Source organism: Geotrypetes seraphini, chromosome 3, assembly GCF_902459505.1.
Source record: "Geotrypetes seraphini chromosome 3, aGeoSer1.1, whole genome shotgun sequence".
NCBI lineage: Eukaryota > Metazoa > Chordata > Amphibia > Gymnophiona > Dermophiidae > Geotrypetes > Geotrypetes seraphini.
Genome location: NC_047086.1, coordinates 235,716,995 through 235,733,337, shown reverse-complemented (window position 1 = coordinate 235,733,337; position 16,343 = coordinate 235,716,995). Strand labels below are relative to the sequence as shown.

The window sequence follows — 16,343 nt, the reverse complement described above, 5'->3', positions numbered from 1 at the left end:
TTCTACCTTCCAAAGTATTTAGATCAATGCTGTCTTGTTAAAATGTTTATTTTATTTTTATTTTTCTTCTAACTCTACTTTTCACTTCTCTATTACCCTCCAGGTACTTTAGTTAGATTGTGAGCCTTCGGGACAGTAAGGGAATTTTTCAAGTACCTTTCTTATTTCTAATCTTAATGTATATTTTCTGTAAACCGCTTAGAACCTAACGGATGTAGCGGTATATAAGAAATAAATTACATTACATTACATAAAGAACTGTATATACAGTAGGTTTTGCAGCATATGGACTAGTAGTAGGCACAGGGATGGGGTAAGGGAAACAAAGTCCTAAAAAGATGTGCTCGGATTTCTTCCTACTGGTGGGGACACTTGGCTTTTGTCTTCATGCCTCTCATAAAAGCAGTGCTGAGAATCAGTGACAGGGGGGACTCAAAGAGTGTAAGAGCGAGCCTCTGAATGAGTGTGGCTTGGCATTTGTGCAGTTCTTGGGCGTAGGTCACGTACCAGGGCTCCTCTGGAATCCTGGAATCATAGATCCTAAACCCAGTACTAGATGTCACTCTTAAGCAATGCCCACAATTCCCCTCCCCTTGGAGCGAAAAGGCTCGACACAGGGATGAAACCAGGATCTCCCAACTGGCAGTGCATGGCACTTACTAACAGAGCCACTGGAACTTGTGGAAGGATGGTTTTTATTAACAACGTAAATATTGCAACAAGCTACTGGCATCTGATAGAGAGATGTCCAAATACACAAATAGGAGCAAAAAGACACTCGTACAAATTGGTAATACAGAATAGATATCTGAGTGTCAAGTTTCAATGTAGAAAGCAGGACCAGTGATAGCCTGTTAGGCTCTTTTTTACGAAGCCTTCGTACTTCAAGAGAGCCCTATCCTGTTGGATTTTGAGGTTCTTTATTTCTAAGTAGACAAAGTCTGGCTACGCTAGAAGCTTTCTACATTGAAACTCGACACTCAGATATCTATTTTGTATTACCAATCTGATAGAGAGATGCCATGTGATCTAAGTCAACTCTTCGGCACCGGTTCTGGCTTTGCTTCACTTGAAGTCCTGCTTTTCTCGGAGAAACTATAACTTGAAAAATTAGGTGGCAGACAAGTGAAATAGAAACTTTTCCTTCCAATACACACCAGGAATATTTCACCATTACCTTTGTCTCCTACTTGTTGTCTGACCCAGTCAACGGCAGCAGCAACACTCTCACTCTCCGTGACATCCAGGATTATTGTTTGCAGTCTCTGGGATGTGGCTTCCTTCAGCTGCTCCGCCCCTTGCTTTGTCAGGCAAGCCGCCAGCACACATAATCCCTGTCCATCCAGTTTACAGGCCAGCAGGTTTCCAAAGCCCGAGTCACAGCCCGTGATGAACACATATTTATCTGTGAGGTTCTGGAGTATCTGTCTGTCCTGGTACCAGCGGAACAAAATGTAGAATCCCACAAGGGTCAACAGCCAGAGCCACATTGGGATGTTCTGCCTCTCCCTGTTGTACAAGAACATAAGAACATATGAATTGCCGCTGCTGGGTCAGACCAGTGGTCCATCGTGCCCAGCAGTCTGCTCCCACGGCAGCCCTTAAGTCAAAGACCAGTGCCCTATCTGAGTCTAGCCTTACCTGCATATGTTTTGATTCAGCAGGAACTTGTCTAACTTTGTCTTGAATCCCTGGAAGGTGTTTTCCCCTATAACAGCCTCCAGAAGAGCGTTCCAGTTTTCTTCCACTCTCTGGGTGAAGAAGAACTTCCTTATGTTTGTACGAAATCGATCCTCTTTTAACTATAGAGAGTGCCTTCTTGTTCTCTCTACCTTGGAGAAGGTGAACAACCTGTCTTTATCTACTAAGTCTATTCCATTCATTATCTTGAATGTTTCGATCATGTCTCTTCTCAGTCTCCTCTTTTCAAGAAGAGGCCCAGTTTCTCTAATCTCTCACTGTACGGCAACTCCTCCAGCCCCTTAACCATTTTAGTTGCTCTTCTCTGGACCCTTTCGAGTAGTAACATATAATTACCCTACTCTCAAGCTTAATTTTTGTGGTACGTATAGTTAAAAAATGTGTTACTGTGATTTGTGAAAATAAGGATCAAAAAATAATTTATAGGTAAGACCTTTTTATTATAATAAATTCCTACAATGTCGATATGCTCTCAAAAGTTATCCTGTCTTCATGAGATTAATCAGCTTGTTTATCTTTCCTTATTGCCACATATCCGTAGACAAACAGGGCAGCTACAATTCTCTTACTATGAGGTTGATGTGGTAAGCAACACTATTCTTTAATGGAGTGCTTTACTTACCATTTTCCTGGGCTAATTTTATTTCTGCTGTTTTTAGTGTGGAAAAATCAGTAGTAAATACAGCGTGCTGAAATTTTTCTGGTCTTTTTTTTCTTATCAATCAGTTTATCGGTGGAATTCTTTACCAACTGATTTTAGAAAAATATCAAATTATAGGCAATTCAGAAGAGTGTTAAAAATATCTTTCTTTAGGAAATAATACATGAATTAGAAATTTTATTTGTGATTCTGTGTAAATTCTTTACCTGTTAACTTCATAGCACTTTTACTGGAAAAGTATGGGATATAAATATGCATTATATTGTATTGCAGTGCAGTGGGCATGGAAAATGCATGCAAAAAGGCTGAGGAGAGAGTTCTATAACTTGGCACCATAATAATGTACACTATGCACCAACTCCTCCCGCCCTGATATTCAGCACTATTTAACCAGCCAGGAACGACACCTGGCCAATTAAACATAGTGTTTGGCCAGCTAACTGCTAATATTCATATTGTAGAAGACTAATGCTAAACCGCATTGGTGCACCAATATTTAGGTGAACTACTTAGATCAGGTTAATAGCTGGCATAAGTAAAAATGCCTATGTGTGCCATGCTTACAGTATTCTATACACTATGAGATTCATAATTGAGATGGAAATACATCTAAAACCCCGCCTAAATCGGCACTTGGATGATCAAAAGACAGGTCGTCCAAGTGCAGATAATCAAAACGGGTTTTAAACGTATCTAAAAACAGCTTGGGCCTTTACAGTGCCACACTACGCCCAGAATGAAAAGGGGTGTGTTTGAAGAAGTGGTTAGGACGGGAGATAGGCGGTCTTCCTTCAGTGATAATCGAAAGTTCAATAAAACTTTCTAGACGGAACTTATACGTTGTGACTTAGGTGATTTAAAAACAAGTCTAAGTGCCCAGAAGGTATCCAAAGTGACTAGATAACCACTGTAGGGACAAACTACAGATCCCCATATACTCCCCTCAGTGATCACTGACCCCCACCGTCATATAAATTGGAATAAAAACATACATACCTGTCTCCAGAACATCAGCACCTGGCATAGGAAAGCCTAGTAGAGCTTCACAGAGGTGTTTTATGTAGGCTGGGGGGTGGGCTAGTGAACCATAGAGAGGAGGACCCAGGCTCATAAGCCACTCTAACCACTGCATTCATGGTGAAACATGTGCACCCACCAAACCCCTGCAAAACCCTACTGTACTGCCATATAGGTGGCAGCCATAAGGGCTATTGGGGTGGTTGACAGGTAGGTATAGTAGGTTTTGGAGGGCTCACCATGACCTATAAGGGAGTTGTGGTGAGATGCTTATGGGGCACTTTTTTTGTGACGTTCGCAGCAGTGCCCTGTAAGATGCCCCACTACTCTGTTGCCATGTCTGGATGGCCAGTCCATCACTTTGCTGACCCCTCCCACGCCCAAAAGGTCTTGTTCTAGGCATTTTTGACTTGGACAATTTTTTGGGGTATAAAGATAGATGACTTAGGCCTGGGTTCAATAAATCTTTCAATCCTGTACAGATGATTTCCCGACCCTGACCCAATTCACTAAATGGCCCACCGCCTACTTAATGATCTGATCCAACCCATGCAAATTAGTAAAATCCCATGCAAAATAGTCAAGCGATTTATTCACTAACAATTGCTTGGCTATTCTGAATCGGATTTTACTATCTTAAAATCTAACTGCTGCAGACCTGTTGGTAACTGTGTTACTGACGGGTCTGCTGATTTTTTGACAGGACTGCCTATCTTTTTTTTTTCCCCATGGCACAGATATTTTGCATGTGTCACACACACAAAATAGCTGCCCATTTAAAAAAATAAAAAGACAGGCAAATCTGTCAAAAAACCACTGCCCTACTGACAAACGCGACCGACCCCCGAAGAAAAAGGCAGTAGGGATGCCCACTCCCTCCTGCCAGCAAATACCTCCCCCACCCTCGATAAAACCCAGCAGGAGGGATACCCACTCCTTCCTGCCACCGACCCCGGACTCCAGACCCTCACTCCCTGACCCCCTCCCCATACCTCAAAAAGTTGGGAGCAGGAGGGGTGCTCAGACCCCTCCTGCTCCCAACTTTTTGAGGTATGGAGAAGGGGAAGGGGAGTGGGAGTCTGGGGTCGGTGGCAGGAGGGAGTGGGTATCCCTCCTGCCAGGTTATTGTTGTTGAACAAAGTTGTTTTAGATGTTTTTTAAGTGTCTTGGTTGTAATTAAACTCCTCCTGACTCTAAGCTATTTTAACAGGTTTTCAGCACTGGTGGAAGCTGTTGTGTGTACAAGTTGGGTAACCTATTCTTCTAATGTTTATCATTAGGATTGTCTTATTGATTGTACCTTTTTTAAATTCATATACAAATTTATTGGTTTGGGTTTTATTAAAGCTTTATTGTTTCAGTTGTATGCCTCTGATGCAGCCTTGGTAAAATGCGGCCACTTCGAGCACTATCTCAAACAAACTGGAGGAGTGGGCAAATAAATGGCAGATGAACTTCAATGTAGGGAAATGCAAGGTTATGCATATAGGGAAAAAGAACCCGATGTTCAGCTACCAAATGGGGGAGGGGATTAATATTAGAGGGAAGTAACCTTGAAAGAGATTTGGGTGTACTGGTGGACACAACAATGAAGTCAACAGCACAATGCGCAGCAGCCGCGAAGAAGGCAAACAGAATGTTGGGTATTATTAAGAAGGGTATTACGACCAGAACGAAAGAAGTCATCCTGCCGTTGTATCGGGCAATGGTGCGCCCGCACCTGGAGTACTGTGTTCAGTATTGGTCACCATACCTTAAGAAGGATATGGCAATACTTGAGAGGGTCCAGAGGAGAGCAACACGAATGATTAAGGGCATGGAAAACCTTTCATACACTGAAAGATTGGCGAGACTGGGGCTCTTCTCCCTGGAAAAGCGGAGACTCAGAGGAGACATGATAGAAACCTACAAGATCATGAAGGGCATAGAGAGAGTAGAGAGGGACAGATTCTTCAAACTTTCAAAACATAAAAAAACAAAAGGGCATTCGGAAAAGTTGAAAGGGGACAGATTCAAAACGAATGCTAGGAAGATTTTCTTTACCCAGCGTGCGGTGGACACCTGGAATGCGCTTCCAATAATAGGACAGAGTGCGGTACTGGGGTTCAAGAAAGGATTGGATAATTTCCTGCTTGAAAAAGGGATAGAGGGCTATAGATAGAGGATTACTGCACAGGTCCTGGACCTGTTGGGCCGCCGCATGAGCGGACTGCTGGGCACGATGGACCTCAGGTCTGACCCAGTGGAGGCATTGCTTATGTTCTTATGTTATCTCCTGGGAGCATTAATTTTACAAACACTTTTCTTCATATGGTCTGCATGGAGCTTTTATTGTGCAGCATTTGAAGGGTACTTAATAAGATCAGAGCACTTAATAAGGTTCAAAATGGAAGTGTGTTGGATAGGAAGACATGAGAGGAATTTGAAACCTGATTATTACTTTCTGAACTCCTCTGAGATTAATTCTTCTCTAGACCATGTGGATTTATTACGTAGGTTGCAGCATCTGGAGTTATCAGACCTGCAAAGGGAATCTTGGAAGTGGAAATTTCTTCAAAGAAAATTTGTAAAATACTTCAGACATTGTCATTGAACAAGTCACCAGGATTGGATAGTTTTAGTGTAGCGTACTATCAAGTTTCAAGTTTTATTAAAATTTTTTATACCGCTCAATCAAACTTCTAAGCAGTGTACAAATAAAGAAAAATTTGATACTCAACTTCTGGAAAACCATTTGGGGTCAAATTATTTTAATATTGGAAGTTCCACTATCAATATCATACGATATAATATTATTTGAAATGACATTGTTCACTAAGAAATCTATAACTGCAAATAAGAACAAATTGCTTCTTATCATGGCAGGAGTGGCCATGCAGATGATAATGAAAAATTGGAAAAATTGTGATAATTTGAATTATAGTTTTTGGTGGGAGTCCGTTTGTCAAATTTATAAGTTTGAAAACATTTTTTCTTTACAGAGGAGTCATCATAGTAAATTTAAGGAAATATGGGACCCATTAACAAAATCTTGCAAGTTATGATATTGTAATATTAATTCCCTTTGGTTTATGAAAGATTGGTATACATATCCAGGAGGGGAGGGAGGGTGAGGAAGAGGGAGGGTGGGAGGTGGGATTTAATAATTTTATAGTATTTGATTGAATCAAAGTGCAGTTTGATATATTACTTGTTTGTTTAATTGTTTGCACTATGTATTTGATTTTAAAATGAATAAAGAATTTAAAAAAAAAGAAAAATTTTTTTTTTCCAAAAACGACAGAAGAGTAGGTTAAAACTTTTACAAAAATAGACCTCAAGGGGAGTTAGTAAGACAAATAATACACAAACTATAGACAAACAGGGACAAGAGGGTAAAATGGGAAGAACTACAATAATCAGAGGAAAGTGAACATAAAAAGGAAAGATACGTTAGGAGGGGGATCTGAATAAATATTATCAGAAAAAGTTTAGCTGAATCTGTTCCTTTATTAGTTAAGGTGTATCAGCCGTTTTTTCAGATTTAATCTGGTGGAAGGGCATTTACGGAAGCTAGAATAGCTGTAATTCTGAAGCTGGGAAAGATTCATTAAAGGTTGGGAATTATAGACTGATTTCATTAATTACATGATGTGGATAGTAAAATCTAAGCTACAATTTTGGCTGATTGGTTGGCTCAAGTTATGGATACTGTCATCAAAATACCTGTCTTCAAAATGGATACTGTGATCACAATTTTATGAAAGGAAGATCTACTTCAGATAATTCACAGTTGTTGTGTCATCTTATTGCCCTGACTGGTACTGCACCACAGCCATTGCTTGCGGTGTCCCTAGTCTTAGAGAATGCATTTGATCAAGTTGAGTGGAAGGTATTTAGAGTTATGAAGTGGGACCTAACTGTTCAAGAGTACATTTACTCCAATCCTGTTGTGAAAGTTTTTAATTGGATTACCATTGGATGCCTTCTCTATGGATTGCCATTGGAGGCCTTCTCTATGGATTGCCATTGGATGCCTTCTCTATGGATTGCCATTGGATGCCTTCTCTATGGATTGCCATTGGATGCCTTCTCTATGGATTGCCATTGGAGGCCTTCTCTATGGATTGCCATTGGATGCCTTCTCTATGGATTGCCATTGGAGGCCTTCTCTATGGATTGCCATTGGATGCCTTCTCTATGGATTGCCAATCGACTCCATCACAACCTCACCCCCCAAATCTGATCCTGTAAACTGCTAACCACCAATCTATAACTATGAATGTCCCATTCAATTTGTAGAATCTTTCTAATTCATTGTAAACCGCATAGAACTTCACAGTCCTGCGGTATATAAACTGTTGTTATTATTATTATTATTTCCACTCTTGTTTAACATTTACTGTAGAACCTCTAGCATTTGCTATTAGACAGTCTGGGCCTGATTCTGCAAATGGCACTGTAATCGGCCAGCACCTACAAAAATGGCACCAGTCACATGCCAATCACGTTAAGGTGCCATTTGTAAAATCGTAGTGAATGTCAAAGATAGGCACCAGAAATGTAGGCCAGGGTTTTGAAGGCCTACAATTCAAGTACCTACCTTTAACGTGAATCGCATCTAGAGAGGCACCTAATGATGCAGACCATGCCTACTTCGACCTTAGGCACTGCTAAGTGCCTTTGTAGATGTGATGCTGGCACCTTCTTTTTATTTTTAAACTGCCACCTAATTTAAAGCAACATGTAGAGAATTTGGGCCTCTCACTGCAGAGAAGGATTTTTTTTTTGTCTCATTTAGAGATTAGATTTTCTTTGTATGATGATGATTTGTTGGTATAGATCATTGTTTCTTCCATTCCCTTTTTATTTGTTCATTTTAATCAGTTTGGTAAAGTTTCAGGTGTTAGGCCCTTGGTTAAATGGGGTGCTAGGTGGTTGCCTAGACCCTGTACAGATGGTGGTAGAAGCGGTATATAATTAATTTTGTCGAGACCAGGGCTGGGACCAAATCTTACGCAGGGGGGGGAGGCGCACTGAAAGCATGCCTCAGACAGCCCACTTATTCAAAAACATTAGAACATACCAGATTTTAAACTCCAACTCTTAATTTTACTCTCTCGGTTGATGAAAGAGGCAAATGGCTTTGAACAGTTACATAACACAACCAGTTCCAACATACAGTGGAACCTTGGTTTACGAGCATAATTCGTTCCAGAAGCATACTCGTAAACCAAATTACTCGTATATCAAAGCGTATATCGAAGCGTATATCAAAGCGAGTTTCCCCAAAGAAAGTAAGGGAAACTCGCTTGATTCATTCCCTCCCACCCACCCCCCTCATCCCCCCGGGGCCAGTGGCACTGCTCTACCCCCGAGAACCGGCATTGCTCCCCCCCCCCGCTCACAAAGGACCCACCCCCCGCGTGATCTGCCATCCCCCCGCGATCCGGCATCCCCCCACTCGTGTCGTCGTTCTCCCCGCCGCGATCTGGCATCCCCCATGCGCAGATGCTCAAGGCCCAGCAAAAAGGACGGCTATATCTTTCTTGATATAAGAAGACCAGAAATGAACGCAATACTCAAAGTGAGATTACACCATGGAGCAATACAGAGGCATTATAACATTCTTAGTTTTGTTAACCATCCCTTTTTAAATAATTCCTAGCATCTTGCTTGTACCTAAATTTGGCTTCCAGAACCTCCCTCCTACATTTGCCTATGTCATTGGTACCTACATGTACCAAGACAGCTGGGTCCTCCCCATCTAAAATCCTATCTAAGTGATACACAACGTACGCCACCTTTGAACCAGGCAAGCAAGTGACCAGGCGATCCGCATGCCCACCAGCCACCCAGCTATAATAATAATAATAACAACAGTTTATATACCGCAGTACCGTTAAGTTCTATGCGGTTTACAAAAGATTAGTGAAGTACAAGTTGAGCTATCTACATGCCTAATGATTGAATCACCAACTATAACAGCTGTCCTTACCCTTCCCTCCTAAGCAGATGCCCCTGGAGACACATCCTCTGTGCAAAAGGATATTGCATCCCCTGGTGGGCAGGTCTTGGCTACAGGACTATTTCCTACTTCACCAGAGTGATGCTGTCCTTCTAGGAGACCTCTCCCCTCCAAGGCTGCACAGGGGTTAACTCCTTTTATCAGATGTACCTTACCTAATGTCTTTAATGTGAATGACAGGACATAGGTTACTTGACCCTGAGACCCTCAAGAAAGGAGAACATAGTAGGGCATTCATATCTTAAACAGTTACCAATTTTAACCCCAATAAATAATGGGTAATGGAGTCTATCGCAAAGATGTTAACCATATATATGAAGTCATTAGTAAACTGACCTATGCATTCATGATAATACATATTTTACGCATTTATGTGATCCCTTTGTGCTCTAGATGTCAAATTCCCTATATAAAGGTTTGGCTTTGTCTATAAATTAGAACATACCTTGTCTACATTTAAGACATGTATGTCCTTATATATCAATATATTAATAAGCAATTGTTAATTCAGAGCACAAGCTAGTGTTTATTTATTTACACTTTCCACAGTAAATGGTGGAGAATCAGGCAGTCGAACTTTCTCCGGATCCCACAGGATGGTCTTCTCCTGAAGACACCTACAATAAGGAGGTACGGGAACCTCAATTATAAAAATCCTCAGAAATAGGGAAACTTGTCCATGTGCGGATTGTGTAGAGATACAACAGATTTCCCAGTTAATTATATAACAGTTTGTGCTCAGAATCTATCTGCAGATAGTGTCCAGTTTGTTCTGTGTGCACAGGGGATTGAGAGATTTTCTTTGCCTCAGACACCAACACATAACTGTTTGTACCTGCCTCAGGAATCACCCTCGCCCCCAATAATTGAAGCATTGGCAATACCTATATGTATAAATATATCCATTCCTCAGATAAGTCACCTTTAACGTTACCCTTCTCCTCCACTGCCAATTCCAGACTTCATTCCTTTCATCTAGCTGCCCCCTATGCGTGAAATAAATTACCCGAGTTTGTCCGTCAAGCCCCTTCCCTTGTTTAAAAGCAGACTGAAAACTCACCTTTCTGATATAGCTTTCAATCCTTAACCCTACTCCTCGGCCCTCCAATCCAGCCAGCTGATTAACCGTTCCCCTTAACTGTATCCATGACATCCTGTTTGTCTGTCTTGCCTGTTTAGATTGTAAGATCTTTCGAGCAGGGACGGTTTTCTTACTCTTTGTGACTCTGTACAGCGCTGTGCGCGTCTGGTAGCGCTATAGAAATAATTAATAGTAGTAGTAAATATATATATACTAGTCTTTTAGCCCATTACATTAACGGGTGCTAGAACATATGTCTTTCTGTCTGTCTCCCTCCCGCTGTCTGTCTCTCTCCCTGGCCCCGTTTGTCTGTCTGTCTTTCTGTCTCTCTCCCTGGCCCTGTGGCTTTCTTCCTTTCTTTCTGTCTCCCTCCCGCTGTCTGTCTTTCTATCTGTCTCTCTCTCTCTCTCTGCCCCCTCTGCAGCAGCAGCATTTCTCCCCCCCCTCCACTTCCCTGTGCAGCAGCCACAGCAGCATTCCCTCCCCCTCCATTTCCCTGTGCAGTAGCATTTCCCTCCCCCACCCCACTTCTCTATGCATCAGCAGCATTTCCCTCCCCCCCACTTTCCTGTGCAGCAGCCGCAGCAGCATTCCCTCCCCCTACATTTCCCTGTGCAGCAGAATTTCCCTCCCCCACCCCACTTCCCTGTGCCAGCAGCAGCAGTATTTCCCTCCCCGTCCACTTCTCTGTGCAGCAGAAGCAGCAGTGGTATTTCCCTACCCCTCCACATCTCTGTGCATCAGCAGCAGAATTTCCCCCTACCCTCCCTTCCCTTCCTATGGTCTGGCCTGCTCCCTTAGTCCCTTTCCTTTCCCTCCCGCGGTTTGGCCAACTCCCTTAGTCCCTTGTCGCCCCCCCTTCCCTTCACTTCCCGCGGTCTGGCCGGATCCCTTAGTCCCTTGCCAGAGTTTATTTTTAAGTTTAAAGGTGCTGCAGTGGCTCCTCTCATGATTGCCGCCTGCGTCAGAAGCCTTCTCCGACGCAGGTGCGGCTCATGAGATGAGCTATTGCCGCGGCTTTTAAACTTAAAAATAAACTTCAGCCAGGCAAAAGGGAGCCGGCAAGACCGCACATCACCTTGGGATCTGCGAAAGAGGGACCGTTGTATGTGCCCATGCGCACTCCTGCCGGCCACGGACCTACGGATCACGTAGGTAATTGTGCACATGCGTGCTTAGCTTATATTATAGTAGATATATCAGTGTCTCACAAACTTTGTCAAGCTACAGCACACTAAACATAGTGACTGTGGCTTGAGGCATCCAGAAGTATGCAGACATCGATGCGATGACATCATGCGTATGTCCGTGCATTTGGAAAGGCCCTCCAGGCAGGCCCTCAGCTTCCAGTGGGAGGTGCTGGAAGACAAGTGGAAAGAAGGAGAGTCCCTGGCACCAGCTGACTGCCTACAGGATGTGCCTCTTGCTGCGAGAGGCATGTCCTGTAGGCAGTCAGCTGGCGCCGTTGCCTTTCCTCCTCCCCCGTATCTTGCGGCACACTTGAAATCTCAGGCAGCACACTAGTGTGCCACTGCACACAGTTTGCGATGCACAGGTATAAAGTCAAAACTTGGTTTGAGAGTAACCCAGTTTGTAAGTGTTTTGCAAGACGAGCAAAACATTCTCGCAAATCTTGTCTCGCACCGGCACGTCCTGTGGGCTGCGTGCCGGTGCCAGACGGGGGGTAAGTTTGAAGTTGTTCGGGTGGGGGGTGCAGGTTCACACGGGAGAGCCTGTGTGAGCGGGGGGGGGGGGAGCGATGCCGGTTCTCGGGGGGGGGGGGTGGAGCAGCACCGCTGGCCTCAGGGAAGGGGGGGGGTGAACGTATCAAGCGAATTTCCCTTAGTTCCTATGGGGAAACTCACTTTGATATACGAGTATTTTGTTTTATGACCATGCTTCTGGAACAAATTATGCTCGTAAATCAAGGTTCTACTGTATATACATATATATACACACTTATCTATTTATATGTAGATAAATAGATCTAAATTTAACTCTTTCCAAAATTTGCGTCAACATTGGGGGGAAGCCTGCAAATCATGGCTTGTGAAATTTTTTTATGTTTGTCTGTAAGCGTGTGGACACACATGCATGCTTGTACTCTGTACCTGCGCTGCATGTCAGTTTTGCCTGCATTTTGCATGTGTAAGGTGTGTGTGTGTGTGCATGTGTGCGTGTGTGCACATATGCAGAGTACATACAATTCTGGATTTCAGAAACACATTTAAAGTTGATCATATTTCATATACTGCATACCAAAAAGTAACTATGCATTTTACAATGAAACAACATCAACAAAAGCATTTGAAAAAAAACAGCTTAGCAGTTGCCTCTACTAGTGTTACAATAGGCGTGTGAACTTTTAGCTTAGAAACATCTTACAGTTTTCAGAACCAGGGTGATGGGAGGAGAGATTCTTTGGAAGTAAAATCTGAGATGCTATAAATCCCAAACCCAAGGGTGTGCCTTTATTTTTGGCTTTTTGTTCACATGGACACTGCACCATTAAGCAAGGGGGCGTTGTGACTGACACAGCCAATGCACAGGGGAGCTGCTGTTCTTGTTCTAGATGGAACTGCCAAGTTTAGCAGCAAATCAGGACATTCAAATAGCTGGTCTATTTTTGGCAATGTATTTTGACAGCAATGTATGATTTAAAGCTTATTTGTATATCTGAATTGATTGAATTTGCGTTCTATCCCTGTTTATAACAGGGATGATTATGATGTTGTTTATACATGTCTATGTTATCTATGGTAATCGCAGGGAAACAAGATTTTATGTATGTGATATGGAAACCGCATAGTTGTATGTAGTATATAAATTTTTTAATAAATAAATATATAAACTTAACTAGCCAGTGCTTCACTTAGCTGGTAAGTTTGAGCCGGTTAAAAATAGACCAGATATTCAGTGCCAGTCACTGTAAATTGTCTAGCTTTGAATCTGTGCTCAGTGCCAACAGCAGTGGTTAGCTGGCCTCCCTCCTGTGGTCGCAATATTGGCCCCAATGAGCCTAGGAGGAGTAGTCTAATGCAGTGGTTCCCAACCCTGTCCTGGAGGACCACCAGGCCAGTCGGGTTTTCAGGATAGCCCTAATGAATATGCATGGAGCAGATTTGCAGGCCTGGCACCTCCACTATATGCAGATCTTTTTCATGCATATTCATTAGGGTTATCCTGAAAACCCGACTGGCCTGGTGGTCCTCCAGGACAGGGTTGGGAACCACTGGCCTAATGGTTAGTGCAGCAGCCTGAGAACCTGGGGAACAGTGGCGTACCAAGGGGGGTCGGGGGGGTGTCCGCCTCAGATGCACGCCTTGGGGGGGTGCACAGCCGGCCCGGTTTTTAAGGCGACATTGGACGCTTAGCTGTCTGGTTCTCACTGCCTCTAACGCCAGCCCTGCAGCTCCGGACTTCCCCACACCTGCTCCCCCCCCCAAAGCACAGTTACTTACCGTAACAGGTGTTATCCAGGGACAGCAGGCAGATATTCTTGACTGATGGGTGACGGCACCGACGGAGCCCCGGTACGGACAATTTTAGAGTGATTGCACTCTAAGAACTTAGAAAGTTCTGGTAGGCCGCGCGAGTGCCTTCCCGCCCGACAGAGGTGCGCGGTCCCCAGTTAGGATAAGCCAGCTAAGAAGCCAACCCGGGGAGGAGGGAGGGATGCAAGAATATCTGCCTGCTGTCCCTGGATAACACCTGTTACGGTAAGTAACTGTGCTTTATCCCAGGACAAGCAGGCAGCATATTCTTGACTGATGGGTGACCTCCAAGCTAACAAAAAGAGGGATGGTGGGAAGGTTGGCCATTAGGAAAACAAATTTTGCAAAACAGATTGGCCGAAGTGTCCATCCCGTCTGGAGAAAGTGTCCAGACAATAATGAGATGTAAAAGTATGAACTAAGGACCAAGTAGCAGCCTTGCAGATTTCCTCAATAGGAGTGGAACGGAGGAAAGCTACAGATGCTGCCATGGCTCGGACTCTATGGGCCGTGACAGAACCTTCCAGTGTTAGTCCAGTCTGAGCATAACAGAATGAAATGCACGCTGCCAGCCAATTAGACAACGTACGTTTAGAGACAGGGTATCCCAATTTATTCGGATCAAAGGACAGAAAGAGTTGGGGAGATGATCTGTGGGGCTTAGTGCGGTCTAAATAGTAAGCCAGAGCCCTTTTACAGTCCAAAGTATGTAAAGCCTGTTCTCCCGAGTGAGAGTGAGGTTTCGGAAAGAAGACAGGCAGAACAATGGATTGGTTGAGATGGAATTCAGAGACAACCTTAGGGAGAAACTTTGGATGTGTACGCAGAACCACCTTGTCATGATGGAAGAGTGTAAAAGGTGGATCCGCAACTAGTGCATGTAGCTCACTGACCCTCTTGGCAGAGGTAAGAGCAATAAGGAAAAGTACCTTCCAAGTGAGAAACTTGAAAGAAGTAGTAGCCAATGGTTCAAACGGAGGCTTCATTAAAGCAGAAAGAACTACATTGAGATCCCAGATAACAGGAGGGCTTTTAAGAGGTGGTTTCAGATTAAAAAGACCTCGCATGAACCTGGATACCAAGGGATGAGCTGAGAGGAGTTTTCCATGGACTGGCTCATGAAAAGCCGCTATAGCACTGAGATGGACTCTGATTGAAGTAGACTTGAGGCCAGAGTCTGACAAAGAAAGGAGATAATCCAACAAGGTCTCCACTGCAAGGGAAGTGGGATCATAATGATGAAGAAGACACCATGAAGAAAACCTTGTCCACTTCTGATGGTAACATTGAAGAGTGGCCGGTTTCCTGGAGGCATCCAGAATCGAGCGAACAGGCTGAGACAAGAGTGTATCATGAGAAGTCAGCCCGAGAGATACCAAGCTGTCAGGTGCAGAGACTGTAGGTTGGGATGTAGAAGGGTTTCCTGATGTTGAGTAAGCAGAGAAGGAAACAGAGGCAGAAGAAAAGGTTCCCTGGAACTGAGTTGAAGTAGAAGGGAGAACCAATGTTGCCTGGGCCACCTCGGAGCAATCAGAATCATGGTTGCTTGATCCCTCTTGAGTTTGAACAAGGTCCTCAACATGAGAGGCAGAGGAGGGAAAGCGTACAGGAACAGATTGGACCAATCGAGGAGAAATGCATCTGCTGCCAGACGGTGAGGAGAGGAGAGTCTGGAGAAGAATAGGGGCAGCTGATGATTGTGAGGAGCTGCAAAGAGGTCTATCTGAGGAGTGCCCCATTGAGCGAAGATGGATTGTAGAGTTACAGGATCGAGTGTCCACTCGTGAGGCTGGAGAATTCTGCTGAGCTTGTCCGCTAAGGAATTCTCCTGTCCCTGAATGTAAATAGCTTTCAGGAATAGATGGTGATTTATGGCCCAAGTCCAGATTTTCTGGGCTTCCTGGCATAAGAGGCGGGAGCCCGTCCCACCCTGTTTGTTGATGTAGTACATCGCAACTTGATTGTCTGTGCACAACAGGACAACTTGAGGAAAGAGAAGATGCTGGAAGGCCTTGAGGGCATAAAACATGGCTCTGAGTTCCAGGAAATTGATGTGACGCTTCTTTTCCTGGACTGTCCAAAGGCCTTGAATTTGGAACTCGTTCAAATGAGCTCCCCATGCATAAGGGGAGGCATCGGTGGTGATGACTAGTTGATGAGGAGGTTGGTGGAACAGAAGACCTCTGGATAGATTTGAGGATACCAACCACCATTGTAGAGACTGACGAAGAGATGATGTCACAGATATGTGTCGTGAGCAAGGATCCGTCGCTTGGGACCACTGGGTAGCTAGGGTCCATTGAGGAGTGCGCAGGTGAAGACGTGCGAGGGGTGTGACATGAACTGTGGAGGCCATGTGACCCAAGAGAATCATCATTCGCT

General features: G+C 44.0%; 1 protein-coding gene across 5 annotated transcripts in view; it reads right to left on the bottom strand.

Moving 5' to 3' along the window:
• The window catches only part of LOC117356363 (retinol dehydrogenase 7-like), a 69,269-nt gene that overhangs the window by 16,288 nt on the left and 36,638 nt on the right, over positions 1 to 16,343 (bottom strand). For 4 of the 5 annotated variants that reach the window (XM_033935482.1, XM_033935481.1, XM_033935479.1 and 1 more), the window contains one exon: positions 1,178 to 1,509. In XM_033935482.1, the coding sequence (XP_033791373.1) occupies positions 1,178 to 1,490 (313 nt within the window). In that variant the 5' untranslated portion in view covers positions 1,491 to 1,509. Of the gene's footprint in view, positions 1 to 1,177; positions 1,510 to 9,924; positions 9,944 to 16,343 lie in introns of those variants that run through there. The other variant, XM_033935483.1, reaches the window with a different exon arrangement.